The 15,062-nt window shown below is 39.1% G+C and overlaps 2 protein-coding genes across 3 annotated transcripts in view; one reads left to right on the plus strand and one right to left on the minus strand.

Annotated features, from left to right (window-relative positions):
• MB21D2 (Mab-21 domain containing 2) overlaps positions 1-4,861 on the minus strand; it is a 91,111-nt gene extending 86,250 nt beyond the window's left edge. The window contains exons 1-3 of one of the 2 annotated variants that reach the window (XM_038183755.2): positions 4,708-4,851; positions 4,544-4,615; positions 3,518-3,686 (exon numbers count right to left, since the gene is read on the minus strand). The gene's annotated coding sequence lies outside the window, so the exon portion shown is untranslated. Of the gene's footprint in view, positions 1-3,517; positions 3,687-4,543; positions 4,616-4,659 lie in introns of both variants that reach the window. The other variant, XM_038183754.2, reaches the window with a different exon arrangement.
• An 8,745-nt stretch (positions 4,862-13,606) lies between these two features.
• Positions 13,607-15,062, plus strand: part of FCGBP (Fc gamma binding protein) — a 59,158-nt gene continuing 57,702 nt past the window's right edge. The window contains exon 1 of the mRNA XM_072042540.1: positions 13,607-13,736. Coding sequence (XP_071898641.1) covers positions 13,669-13,736 — 68 coding nt within the window. The 5' untranslated portion in view covers positions 13,607-13,668. The remainder of the gene's footprint in view (positions 13,737-15,062) is intronic.

Here is a 15,062-nt window from a genome sequence, read left to right on the forward strand (position 1 = left end):
AGCAGATGTACCTCCAGACTGTACACTGCAGCTCAGGACCCCAAACCAGCTGATAACACTCAGTGTTAAAATCGCCATTTGGACAGGCAAGAACAGCACCCTACAACATTATCTTGAGCTAGCACACCTCTCATCTTGACTTATCAGATCTGTCCTACCTCAGTATGGCTAGATCTCTTTCTTTTAATTTCTTTGCATCCGAGTTAACAAGACCAAGTCAACACCTGGATGTATACTAGAACATCCACCCATCACTATGTGAGTAGGTTGCAAGAATTAGGATTTAACCCTGGGTCTTCTGTCCAGTATCTACCTGAAGGTAAACTTTCAAGTTGGGCCCAGAGAAGAGGAGTGTGTTCCATGGTTGAGGAGCTGATGGAGGAGAATACCCAGTTGCAATCATTTCACCACCAACTCGTTTTAGTCTGAAGGATGTTGAACTTTCCTGTTGGCAATAGCTGGTCTATAAAACTGTGATGCTTATTTAGCAACCACTGTAGAAAAATTAGATAACATGAATACATGTTATTGCTCAGCATCATCCATCACCATGTACGTCACTCAAAGAATCTTGATAAAAAGAGACAAGGAAACAGTCTTGGGTAAAAAAGCTTATTTATCCTGGAAGTTTAAAACCCTTCCAGCAATTTGTGGAAATTTCTTAGATGATCTTTTATGTGGCATATAAAAGATAATCTTTTATAAATTACTATAATTACTAATCCTGTATAAATTACTGTAAAGCTTACTAAAGAATCTTTAATACAATGTATTTCATCTCTATACATCTCAGATTGTGTCTGTAGTATGTCTCTATATTGAGACTAGTTTTTACCCATAGGTTTCAGGAAGTGCTATTGAGCTGCAATGGTGCCATGTTAAGAACCCTACCATGACATACCAGGAAATGATGAAAAATATTTAAGCTGCCTAACCTGCACCATCCATCACTTTCAATATTGAATGACTACACTGCCTCTGTTATACCTCTGCTCTACTTCATTAACCTGGCAACCAGGTAGCTGCTAAGTTTTCATTCTCTAACAATAAGGTTACCATTATTTTTGAGTTTTCACTTTACATTATGCTCTAAGTCATGCAACGTCAAAGGGCGGCATTTAAGATAGTCACGCTACTGTAGAAGACAGCTTTCATCTTTGTACTTTCAGCTGCAATCTGAGGCAATTGGAGAATATGACTCAGGGCATATCTATGCAATGCAGAGATTTTCAGTCTACCATTGATTCACTGCAGACAGGAAGTTTCCTCAATGAAAAAAAAAAAGAGAGAGAGAAATTAGGAACAGTTTCCAGACTGAGACCTCTGCTTCTGTAGTCTGGGTCTTGTAGTTCTTTGAAAGCGTCAGAGAAAATGTTAATAAGCTACAGAGTAAAATACTGTTATACATGGACAAATATTTTAAATGGCATCCTTTTCTTATTCCTAGTCAAAGGCAGCCTAAAAGACCAACAGATACCTGGCAGAAATTGAAAACCTTCCATTTTGAAGTGCCAGGTGATCAGGACACTTCGCTTTTTCTGACTAGCTAGAAATTATCTTGAAGCTACTTTTTCAGAAACCAGCAGGAGCTCAGCACCTGAACATCTTGAAAAGGAAATAGCTAGAACAACTACTTACTTTTGAGTGAAACTCTCTGCTGCTGTCTTCAATTACTAATGATATAAACAACCTGAACAGTTTGGGCCAACATTTTCCATAGGATTTCAAGCCCCAGGTTTGGTTCTTATGGCATACTCCAGCCAAAACAATGTCTAGTTGAAAGAAACTCCCAGAAAATGAGATGGGGAGTTTGGCCTGTATTTTTAAAATTCTAGTGACCTTTTCCTCATTAGAGGCTCATTCTATTTTCACCTTTCAAAAAGAGGCTTATAATTTGGATGGGAGGGATGTGTACTTATACGAACTATGCTTTTTGACACCACATCTGTCCAATTTCACGAAGAATCAGGCTTCTGGCCAGAATATAGTTTGGCCAGATCCCTGTAATTGAGTTCCCTATTTGGCTACATTAAGTACATTCAGCAAGCACCAGCCCAACTGCATATAGGCAAAGTTTCATTTGCCCAGCACCAAAGACACTGTTAGGGAACAAACAGGTAAGTTATGAGGAATCACTGCTGGCATCCTGCCTCCTATTTACCAGGAGAAAGAGAGTGTATAGTTCAGATCTGGGCATAGAGCCACATGGAAGACGTATTGGAACAGAGACCAGTGCAGCAGCTGGAAAGAAAACGAAACTGCTAACAGCAGGAGTTGGAAATACAATTGTACAGAAATAGCGAGGGCAGAAGCATGGGGCATCCCATGGAAAAAGCATGAAAAATGTATATTGGGGTAGAAGTGGGGACAGATCTTGGAAAGCAGTCTTGGACTGGCATGAGGTAAGGACATTAAATAGCAACCTGAGGCAGGGTGAGAGGAAGGGCAGAACATGGCTCAGGCACATAGGTGAAAAAAAGGACACTGGCCCAAGGTCTGTTCCCAGCAAACATCAGCAAAAGCAATGGCAGAGTAAATAGACCAGCTCATGGGTGAGAGACTAACAAATGCCACCAGTAATGCCATAGTACATCAGTGCTCACCAGTCCCACCTCACTAGTAACTTTAAGGTATCATTACAGGAAAACCTGAGGAAGTACTTCTGCTTTTAGTGTGCTCTAACAGAAGAGGAAAATATGACATGCAAGTCTCAACTATATGCATAACTTTGTTAAAAAAGCAAAAACAAAAGTTCCCCAAAAGAATTAAATTCATGCTCTCATACAATTTATAGAATCCAAAAGTTTGTCCTTTGATAATGATGGAATTTAAAACTACCTTTTCTACTGTAGTTTGGCCTCATTTTCCATGCACATTGATATTTAATTGCATTATCACATATTATTTATCAAACAATATAATGTTTTCGAATACTCTAAACTTATACCTGTTATCTTCTATCCATATTTTCAGCAGCTTTCTTTAAATTTTGGCTCCAGACTAAAATAACATACTTGAACTGAGCAAAACAGCTTAGCAGACTACTACTCCCGTGCACCTCAGCTTTCCCCCCAAAATCACATTAAACCTTCCCTTTATGGTATTGAATTCTGCTGACTGTACAGTGTGAATACCCAGTCTTTCAGAAACCTTCCTTTGCCCTATCATCATCCTGTAAGTATAGACTGTATTTTGGTAACAGAAGTATGACTGTATATTTGACTTCAGTGAATATGCACTGCATATATTCGTGCATCATCATCCTTATCTAACATTGCCATAAATCTGTGTCACCTCAACAACTCATCAGTCTCAATTTTATTGTGTACTCCAAATCACTGCTCAGAATATTAAGGACTGTACGCCCAAGAACTAAGTCTAAACTACTTAATGGAAACACACCCACACTGTGACAATCCCTTGTTTTCAGCTACCTTCTGGGGTTGCATGGCTACTATTTGATCTAGGCACTACTGCAGACTGGCTCTACTGGATGTCCTCCTCCCTGTGCTCTTACCTTTGTTTTAGGTGGCCTCCTCAGTGTCTGGTGGTGTCCAGAGACGGCAGAGGTGACAAAAATTAGCAGGAATAGCATCAAACAAGTGGACTAGTGAAACCAGTGTCTTTCCTCAGCTCCTGGCTGCAGTCCTGATGACAGTGCTTGACTCCATGGATTTGGCTTCCGTCTGTTAAAGAAAATTACTTGTGAAATTCAGTCTTAAATTTTGGAGAGAAAAGAGAGGACTGTGCCTAAAGATATTAATGAGTAAACAAAAATGTTTGCCAAATGTAATATAAGATTGTTCTCAGTTTCATAGCCTTCCAGGACTAGAATCAGCAAAATGCTCAAGAGACCTCAAAGCCATTTGAAGCCTGGCATAGGCTCACTCAGAACAGGGCTAAACACAGACCCAACAGAAAACACTCTTAAATGTCTCACTGAAGCAAGTCTGAATGGCAAACGATTGGGGACAATCTTAAACAGTATGTCCTGGAAAAGGAATCAAAAGGCAAAGGCCATAACATCTGTCTGTTTCAGTCTTTGAAAACTGCTCATGCTTTTCAGGCTTATGTGAACCAAGTTCAGACATTAAAATCTAACAGGATAACAGAAACAATAAATCTTGTTTTACTCATTTTATCTGCAGTACCAAAGCAGTCAATTGATTTGCACATATCATATGTAGTGACTTGTGATAAAGAAATCATTTACTGGGTGAGTGACACGAACCAGATGATCCTGATTGCAGCAAGCTAACCGCTGGGCCATGCTGTTCTAATGGCATGTATCACACCTCACCACCTCAAATGCCAGGTGTGGTGACAATGGAACTTGGACTTGAGGAAGAAATTACTGCCACAGTGCTGGATCAGAAACTGATCCTCCAACAAGCTGAACTAACACAATAGATCAAAGTCAGACCAGACACTGAAAACAAAACTACATAGCTACTCCAGCACGAACAGAAAATTGCTATTGCATTACAGTAAGATCTACTAAACACGCAAGCCCCAGAGGGAATTATATAATAGGTAAAACAACCTCAATCCGGAAGATTTTTTGCTTCATTTAATTCATTGCCAAATAACAAACTTCTAATCACCAATTCAAGAACTGCAAAAAAGAGAATATAAATAATCAAATGCTTAAGCAGGCACCTTTCCTCTCCCTTCTGCATGCTCAGTTCACAAACATCTATCTTCTACCTCCACCATTTCAGCATCCCTGGCTCCCACTGCATGTTATGCTCTGCATGGCCATCTCCTGCCATGAGGAAGCTAGGAAGCTGGGGTGCTGTGTGCTATAGTTTCTTTTCTCCACGCTGAAATACCACTCTTATCTTCCCTTCCTATCCGCTTGCCTGGACTGCAGCACAGCCCACACCGAGCAACTCTTGTCAGCAAGGGCACTGCACCACCCGCTGCAGCTGGGGCCAGTCATGTTCCCACCCCTGAGCTGTTTCTAATGGGCCCATCACAGTTCCTGACACCCCCAACTGAGCTGGGGAAACAGCAGAAACAGGGCAGGATGAGGCCCAGTGAGGGGAAGCAGGGTCAGACACAGCTACGACATGGGATGGAGTAGGATGGGGTGGCTGACAGCCCACAGGGCACATGGCTGGGCAGAGTAGGGATGTGATAAACCCAGAGTATGGCCACAGGCTGGGCTGGCAGGGGGCTGCGGGCAGGGGCTTTTGGGTGGGGGCCTCAGGTGAGGCTAGTCAGGGTGCGTAAGTGCTCTTGTCATCCCCAACACTGATCATCTTGTCTTATTTCAGACTTTAAGTACCAAAACCTCTCTTACCACCCACTTCTGTTATCCCCATCTCTGTGACACCTCTCAGTCCCCTGATGGGCACAGGGGAACATATCCTTAGCTAGGCTGGCTCTCCTAACGGTTTACCACCGTGAATCCCAGAAGTGATTTACCCTCACCTCACCAATTTTATGCTTAGAAAAGCCAAGCTGTCTGGTAGTGTCTCAACTACCAGCCTTCCAGAAAGAAGCCTCACCATTCTCTGCACTTTGCAGTTCTTGGAGTTTTCTTACCTAGACAGTTGGAGCAATGAAATTAGATTACCTTCAAATCTCAAACATTGCTTCTTTGCTGAGGTACCCACAGCTGGCATCACTGCTGCTGTTTCATTTTGGTGTCTTAAAACTCAGGTGAGTGCTGTGAACTAGCCTGGTAATTTCACTGACATTTTTCTTCTGTGGGCCTGCTCATCTTCTGTGAAAAATAAAATACCTTTTGGGCCAGAGAGACAGACCGACTTCTGTGGGAAACCAAGGTAGATGAGCTCACTCCACTGAGCAGATGTTTGATATGAAGACCTGGCTTCCTTTCCACTGTGACCTCTGCCAAATCCTGTAATCTCATGCTGTTCCGTCCTGGCAAATGGGAATAAATCAATAGCTCTGAAAATTGGTCTGTGCAAAGCTTTTTAAGAAATAAGGAGCAAGCCTATGTGGTGAATGTAACTAGAGTAATTTATTATACTTGGCCTTTTAGGGTCAGCAATCTAGAAACTTCTGCTCCTTGCTGTCTTAATGCAAAGAGAGCCCAGAGGAATGTGTTAGTGCCTCTAGTTGCTTAGAAGATTTTTCTAAGTATTCTTGTATTATTTTCTTCACTTTATTTCTTTTCTGTATTTACATGTTAACGCAAGGGAATAAAAAGGCTATGGGATAAAATGAAAGCTCTTTTCCTTAATAAAATTGAAACTAATTAGTGTATATATATTTTTGTAAATCTTTTCTCATGCTCCTCATTCTATGATGGATATACATTACCTACTATATATAAAACAGTTTTCAGAATGGGTATGGTCAAACACAGGAATCAGAGAGGGGCTCAGAAAGGCCCCATCATATTTCCATCATGATTGGACAAGGCCCAGTCTCACTTGACATAATTTTGAAGTTGCCTGGTCTTTAAGCAGGGAGTAAACCTGGTGACTTTCAGAGTTCCCTTCCTTCTTAAATTATTGTATGATTCTGCAATTTCCATGCGTTGGCATGGGATAATTCAGCTGGAGAATGTTGGCTGATGTAATTCTAGCTGAATCAAAACATTGCCACATTTTTACACATACCATTACACACATGGGCATACTATCCTGAAATAAAGGTAGTATATTGTGATATTGATTTGCTTTGGAAACTATAGTACTATTGTTTACATTCTCTATGCACAAGAAAAGAAGGAAGAATTAAGATTGTATGTGGCAGACATATTTATTTTGCACAAGGAATAACTGCAGGGGTACAACGAAAGTATTTTCCAGCTTTGTATTTTTAACTATGCAAAGGTTGATAATTTCTACAGAAACATCTAAATTTCTGGGTTCATGCAAGTTTTTAGTATAATGGCAATATATCCTTCTGATCATGTTAATAGTCATTCATCTTGTAACTCTTATAGAGATAATACAAATCAATGATGCTCAGCAAGAACCAGATGTCTTTGCTATTTGCTTCATTCCCAGGCTGCATACTTCACTCGTAATCTGTCTTTCAACACCAGGAAGCACATTGCCCTCTCCCCCTCCCTCTACCTGCTGAACTCTAAAGTAACATATCCAGAAACTTTCTTCTTTGGCCCCCATCCACAGCTGTCAGTACTCTTTCTCAACAGATTATATCATGTTTAAAGGTTAAAAGAACTCTCTGTTTGTCTTTCTCTCTGATCATAAAAGCAATATATATGCATATGTTCTGTTTGATAACCAACATTTACTTCATAGCAGTATGGTAATTGGTATTCTTTATCTTTTATCTGTATTTGTTTGACTTTGATTATCCAATTATTTTCAGACTCAGTGGCAAAGATGGAAGCTTGGAGGTCTGAAATATGTTGTTTAAATTTTGATCAGCAGAACCCAAACCAAATTATTTTAGCATGTTCAAAATACAATTATGTTTTCTACATTGTCACATTTTGAGCTTACTCAGTCTGATAGAAAATGCTGTCCAACTGTCTTTAGTCTCTGGAGAAGGAAATACAATGCATAAGATAAAATCATCATCATCATATGTGGTTATCTTTACTTGCTAAACTTTTTTCACAAAACTATATATATACATATATATTGCATATATACATATGCAAACACACTTGTATATGAGCTAGAATCTGAAATGCTTTGCTGATGAGGAACCTTGCTTACTTGCTGAGACAAGCCTTGTTTTCCTGTATAGCTCCAAACTCAAATACTCTTTTATAAGTACAGTCAACTCTAAAGCAAACAGTAGAATGCTGATCTCTCGCTCCACTCTGTTGATGACACAGGTGATCTCCTTTCAGTTTAGTTCATTTCAGATGTAGAGCTTGCAGAATTAAATACAAATAGCAGTGCATTTCACAAGCTTCATGTCTTGCTAGAGTCTTACTTTGTGATCTGGGAATGGACTGAGCAACAGGTTAACGTCCATCTCTCTCTCCACTTATAAAAGCAGTAGGAATTGCCAATCTGGGGTTTTATTTTTATTTTTTTTTTAGATCAACTCAATCACCTCTTGTTCAGTTTTCCTGTAGGGATGTGATCTAGTTAGTGGTAAGCAATAGTGGTTCCAGTAGTTGTGGGAAAAGTAAGATTTAGATCAGCAAAGGCTATATGAAAAAATATTGACAGATTTCTTCATTTTTACATAATTTATAACTGCATGGCTCTCTTTATTTAAATAAAAAGGAAATTGTACTTGGATTTTTTTGTGAAGCAACTGCAGTAACTAGTTTTAATAGCTTAATTGCAGGAGCCATTGGATATTCAGAGAGCTCTCATACTGTAAGAAGTGCCCATACCTTAGTGCTGTACCTTCAGAAGAAGAAAAGCCCTATCCAGGAGTAATAGATGGAAGAAGTCACCTTTCTCAAACTGACTAGGAAGAGGTAAGAGGTTTGCAGGATTACTCAGGACACAAGGAAGGGGATGGAAAGCACAGAGCTGCACCAATTCCTTTTTGTGATATATATGAAAAATCAACCAAGGACAAACAGCTGCTTAAAATTGAGTTCAAGTAAGCCTTGCTAACATTGGAGTTCTGAGAATTGGAGGAACAATGCAGGCTTTGTCAGCTTCAGAGGAGTAAGTTCTGCTCACTACAGTGAGCAGAAAATTCAAACAAACTTCAGCATTCATTAAGCCAACCTGAGATTTCTGAATTTAGACACAGCTGCATCTGTAATACCAATTTCCTTATAGAAAAGGAGACAGGAGTCCCTTTAAATTACACTAGAATGAATTAGGCCCACCACCAACTTATAGTAGAAAATTGGAAGTGAAACAGTGCAAAAGCAGAATCAGACCCTTGGAGTAATCTAAACTCTTTCTCTCTGTAGGTAACTTAGTTTCACAAATGATATGATTCAAATAGAATGCACTACTCTACCTCTGAAAGAAACTACTGTTAGAGACTGGTCTTTGAACTCTCCACGTTTGTTACATATTATAGATCCAAATCAATAAATATACAATACATCAAATGATATATAGTTGTGAGGTCACTCAACTTCAGCAAGCCGGAGACAGCAGATTGGATTATCACTGAATAATAAAACATTTAAAAAAAAATCCCTACACAAAGAAGGCAGTGTTAAGAGAACAGTTTCCTTTTGCCAGAGATCTGCTCCCAAAATGTATGTTCAAAGGTATCCTTTATATCTCTTCAATATATATTAATCAACAGACTTGGGAAAACTTCTGGATTTTTATAAACTGATTTAGTAATCTCATAATTGCAAGTGTAGCACCCTAAAATTAGAAATAAACTAGTTTTGCCTATGATGATTTTTACTTTAGACAAATACCCATTGGAATGCCAGCAAAAACACTGTCTCACGTTAAGAGGAAAAACGTTAAATTGTCCTCCTTGGTATGCTGGAAATTAAATACATTGTGAGTGTATTTCAATTCAAATATAAGAAAGACCTTAAAAGTTATAACTTACGTAATACATTTTCCATATGGTACACATTTGTAAGCACCTAATAAGCTCATGAATATTACCTTAAAAATGCATTTCTGTTAGGTTACAGTGTATGAGTACTGTTTGCACACAGGAGTTCTGTTCAGAGGCAATTGACAACTGAGAATATTGATAAAAAGCTGTTACCTTTTATTTCTGGTAGCTCTACACTCTTCAAAATGTAAAAAAGAGGATGAAATTTTAATTATTAAAAGTGCATCTATGCTCTAATAATGAGCATAATGATATTCAATTTCAGTATCATAGCAACTATCAGATCAAAAAGTGAGTTTAAATTTCTAAACTAAGCTTCTGACTGGAAAGCCAGCAATTAGAAAAACAACTTCATTTTCTTCTCTACAGAACAGAAGTACACTTTAGTCATCGAAGAAACATCCATTTATTTTCTAGCAACGGATTTTTTTTTGTATGTACTTCCTTCTCAGCCTATCAAAAGTTGTTGCTCAATAGAGCAAAGGTGGGATTAATTGCACTGATGTGTAAGCTAAGTTTCCCTGATTATGGCTTTATGGGTCTTGATTGTTTGTTTCGTAACTCCCTAGTGGGGGTTTGCCAAAGTGCTGACTTGGGGGTAACTCCAACCAGAGTCCAAGACAGAAGAAAACCAGAGGTCTGTCAATGCCTTCTCAGATGCAACGTCAATAAAAGCAAAGCAGAGCCCAGAGGGCACTGGGAGTTCCAGAAACTGTGACAGAGGTCTTGCGTGTTGCAGAAACTGATTCACTCTTTTGTTAGGAGAGAGGAGGAACTTACTTATTGCCTGAATAGAAATAAAACATGAAATTATAGGAACATCCTTTTACTCACACAAATTGTATCAATTTAACTAAAATTGATGCAGAGACCCAATGCAGTTAAATTTGTACAAAGCCCAATGAGATACATTTCTATTGCCTGAAAATCAGATAAAGATGTTTAATTTATATGCGCAAGTTTACTGAGCCATATATATTCCAAATTAAGAGAATCTGTGCAGGGTTCTGCTATTTGAAACCCACAATTTTGTTAATCTAATTAAAATTTCTTCTAACTATAGCCTCAGAAAGAGTAGACCCTAGAATATGCCTGTACTGCAAGTGCATTTCAATGGGATAACCAGGACTTCATATCAGAAAGTAACATCTCTGCTTTGTACTACGTAGCAGTCTCCTTGTCACTATGAGGGTCAACTAGCCTAAACTTGTTAGCTTAGGGGAAAGAGATTTTGTGTAATTTTCCAATGAGGATGAACACTTTAGTGTTCAACATCACAGGCTGAACATAAACAACACAGTAAAATGCAATTGCTATTCATCAGAGACCACCAGGACTCAAGAAAAATAAAAAGGAATAACCAGGTTTAGATATCTGTGGACAGTAGGTATGCTGGAATAAATATGCAGCAAAAGCTGAACTAGACAGCACCATCTAGAATTGATCAACGGTTGAGTTTTTTTAACATTTTTACTGTTTGATTTTCCTTGCTTGGGACTTTTTTTTTTTTTGTGTGTGGTTTTTTTTTTTTTTGGCTTTATTGTGCTGTTCCTTTGCTGGAGTATCAAGCTGTTTCTGTCTCCTCTGGAATGTAGCTTCATTCTGTAAACATTAAAAGACACACTCTTAAAGAGTCCCTTTCTGACACCAGCTAGAAATAAAGTTGTATGCGTTATATTTCAGTATATTTTTGTCCTTTTGAGGATATTGCAGCTCACACTGTTCATTGAAAAGCCCTACTACTTGCATCTTCTGCAGATTTTGTGTTGGAAATCTGTTTGTGTCACCTAAAGATGTGCCTGTCAACAGACAGAATGGAGGAAAATTTTTAATGTGGGCTGGAAATTTGGGAGATATTTGGTGTTTGGTTTCAAAAAGAAATATAGCAGTATAGAGCATTAGGAAGCCAGTCATAGGGATTAGCTGCTAGGTATGTGTCAATTGCAACCTTGATTTAAGGCAGAATTAAAATACAACTTCTTTGTAAGATTTTCTGCAAATGCCATGCCTTGGAAAGAATTTTAGCTTCACTGTATTAGAAACGAAGAACTGCTGTTCTTCTTCAGGTTGCTGTGCAGTCCAGACCAGTATTTTTGTATAAATGGTTGCATCTCCCAGATTCCTTTCAGGGATACAAAGCATGCCAGTGGAGAAGAGAAACATCAGGCCTACAAGGTGATCAGCTTAGCTCTCAGGACTGCAAAATACTATCACAGCCCAATGGAATCAAATGGCAAGTCCTTTCTTTTTCATATTCTCCATGTGTAAAAGAGGATATTAATATTTGTCCCACCCTGAAAAGCCATCAGTACTCCAGTTTGTCATTCACAGAGTACCTAAGCTGGTACTGATGAGACAGAAGTGGCAAGGTGATGGAAAAGGCCACGCACCATGGCTGGGAGCAGCCTGTTTTGACAGCAGTGTTCATGGTACCGCAGTGCCCCACATTTGCAGTGGGTGAGGAGGGCTCAAAACCATTGTATCATTGAGGTGTAAGGATTTACAAGATGTTGATTTCTTTCCAAAGTGGGCAGTATCTCCTGTCCACGGAAGACTTGTGTGTCTGCTTGCAGATGGACTCACATCATGTTAGAATCATGCACAGCAGCATCAGATTCATGAATGAGGAATTTGTAAACCATCTGCAGAAGGAAGGCATCAGCATACATGGAGGGTCCCTGCTACTCATTATACACTAGGGACACCCATTGCCCAGTTACCACTTGCTGGACAAACATCTCAGCAGCCCTGCTGCTAATGCAGTGTGTTCAATGCAAATTTTATCTGAAGGTCACTTATATTCCACTCCTTTCACTGAGGTCTTCTCAGCTGAACTGGAAAATTGTGGCCAATGGTTTTATGCAGGGAATAAGTCTCCTCTGTCTCTAAATGACAGAAGTGCAGTTCCTTATGTACTGATTGGCAAAAATGCACATATTTTCTAAGGAAATGATTTTCATTGGAGAGGGAGACTTACCAGTTAAGCAAACATCAGCTGCACCTATCAGCTGAATTTTTGATGAGCTTGTGGGGGGCATGAGCTTGTACCAGAATACAGCCCCAGGAAAGGGAAATTAACTTCAAATATATTTATGTTCCTTCTCAGCCTCCTGTTTCTTCCTTTTTCTCCTGTTTCTGTAAACAGCCTCCTCAATTATTCCTTAATGACAAGTGAAAATATTTTGTGCTGAGTAAGGGGAAAGGGAGTTGAAGAAATCCCAGACATTTAAATAGTGAAACCTTAATGACTTCAATCCCAAAATTTACAATCACAAATGAAAAGTGGTTATAGCTAAGAGGCCACTCTTCCAGAAATACCTACTGCCAGAGCCACCTACCTTTAGATAAAAATAATAATAATAACAACAAAAAGCTGTGGTCTGGGTTTTCCAGGCAATGCAAAGTAACATTGTATATGCTCTGATTTTCCTTTGATTCTCATCACTAATAAAATCTAGGTGACATAGAAGATGTAGCTTCCTTCAAGCTATTTCTTTACAGACTCTAATGCACGGGATGAAGAGCAGTGAAGGCCCAGGTGGCAGAGGGAATGATCAAACTGCTTTTTCTCTGCCTCCAACTAACAGAGATTTTATTCACAAAGCTCAGAAAATTATCTTTAATTTTTCAGCAGGGCAATACGCTGGCAATAATATTTCAGCAATTTCATGAATTTTGCCAATGACAATCTGACTGTTCTGAGTAAATTAAAAGCTTGTGGTCTGCTGCGCTGTATGTTAGCTTCAGAGAGGGAGAAAATACAGTGAATACAAGAAACCCTGCTTACACTAGCAATAAAAGCTGGGCAGAAGTTTTAAACTTAAGAAAGTTGTCTTGCTATCAATATATATATATAAACAAAACTATAAAAATACAACCTTTAAAGTTAATTTTAAAGTTTTAAATATACAAAAGCAGCAATAAAATATTCCAAAATCAAAACAGTTTCTCCAATAGGCAACGAAGGGTGTCAAAACAACTCACACAGAATAGGAGCTTTTCATTAATATGTGCTTTCCTTGAGGAAGATAATCTGGGGAGCCCAGATGATACAGGATTGGTCAGAATTTTACAGTCACCTCCGCCCTGTGGTCAATATATTCTTCCGTTTCACGGTTGGTCGTCCTCATTTCCCTCTTGCTGAGGACAGCTGGTGGATTATTATGTAGACTGTACCACACAGAAGACTTAACTCTGTCTTCTAGTATGGGGACGCTCTGGCACTTACAATGCACTCTAATTTTATTTTGTCTTTCAGTGCTGAATACCACAGGGTAAGTAGCACAATGCTGAATGCACCTTAGTTCAGGAAGCTTAGCTACTGTTAATGATAAATATCCTTTCTTCACCTTTTAAACATGGAATGTTGTACAATTACACTGTATAATTTTTAAAAAGAGGAAATAATTGATATTTTTTTTCCTAATTCTGCACTGGCTGCTATCTGAGAGAAATTTGTAACACAAATTTCTAATGGCACATCTGAAGAGGAGAGATCTTGACAAAATATCTGCAGCAGTTATCAAATGTTTGACTCTAAAAGTTTATCTACAGTAGCCTTTGTCTTAGTACTTGCCTGATGTGTAACAGTTTAAATAGAACTGGATGGAGACTAAATGGCAACTTGCCACAGCTTTCCCTTTGTTGTAGAGGAGGAAATCCAAGAAGGAAAACAGAGAAAAAATTCCTACTTTATCTCTTTTCACACCTCTTTCCTTATCGAGCTTTAGCTCAATCTGTTTTCTAATTGCTTGGTGGATTTCATTGATGAACTGGGTATTGTTTGTGTGATATTTAGTCCTAAGCTCCCTAGTTTATCTGAATCTCTCTGCTTAGATTTTGATGGGCTGTGGGGACATTCACTGTGATGGATTTGCTTAAGGACAGATTTTCTATACTGTGTCAAGTACAAGAAGGGTAATTGGGGTGGAGGGCACCATGCAGGCTGGAACTGGACCCTGCCTCCTGATGCTGTGGACCACCATCAGAACATGTCAAGAGCTGCTTTGTAGCCTTGCAGTCCTGGAAATCCCTTTCCTATAAAAAAAACCTCCCAAATAAAAGAACCATCTATGCTGTGATCTGTGATGGGATTTTGGTATCGTGTCAGTTCATCTCTGCAGTATTTTGTAGCACCATAAAGACTATACATTTATATCTGCTCCTTGCCCTGCAGCATTTTCAGGGTAAGTTAGAAGAAGAACTGAATGAGATGACAGGTTGTGGTCATAAGAGATTTGCTGTGGTTAAAGGAAATAGCCTTCCAAGAAATAACATAGTTATACAGTACACCAGTTTATTGGCATTTACACACACTGTTTTGCAAGAGTGGGGATGACAATGCCATGAGCAAGTTCATTATGAGTTTTTTTTTGTTATCCTGGTATTTTCTGAGCATAGTTGCATCTAGCCATCCCTTCTATAGATCCCCGTACCTAGAGCTGGTCTCCTTTCAATTCAAAGGGATACAGAGTAGAGGATACTTCTACACTCAGACAAGGTGAACATATCCCACCTTTTACTCACTCTCAGAACTTTTCCTGAAGGAGTAAGGGCAAATGGGAAGAGACGGAGTCAGATGTGGATGAGGTCCTGGGTCT

Source organism: Anas platyrhynchos, chromosome 9 (genome assembly GCF_047663525.1).
Source record: "Anas platyrhynchos isolate ZD024472 breed Pekin duck chromosome 9, IASCAAS_PekinDuck_T2T, whole genome shotgun sequence".
In the NCBI taxonomy this organism is placed as follows: domain Eukaryota; kingdom Metazoa; phylum Chordata; class Aves; order Anseriformes; family Anatidae; genus Anas; species Anas platyrhynchos.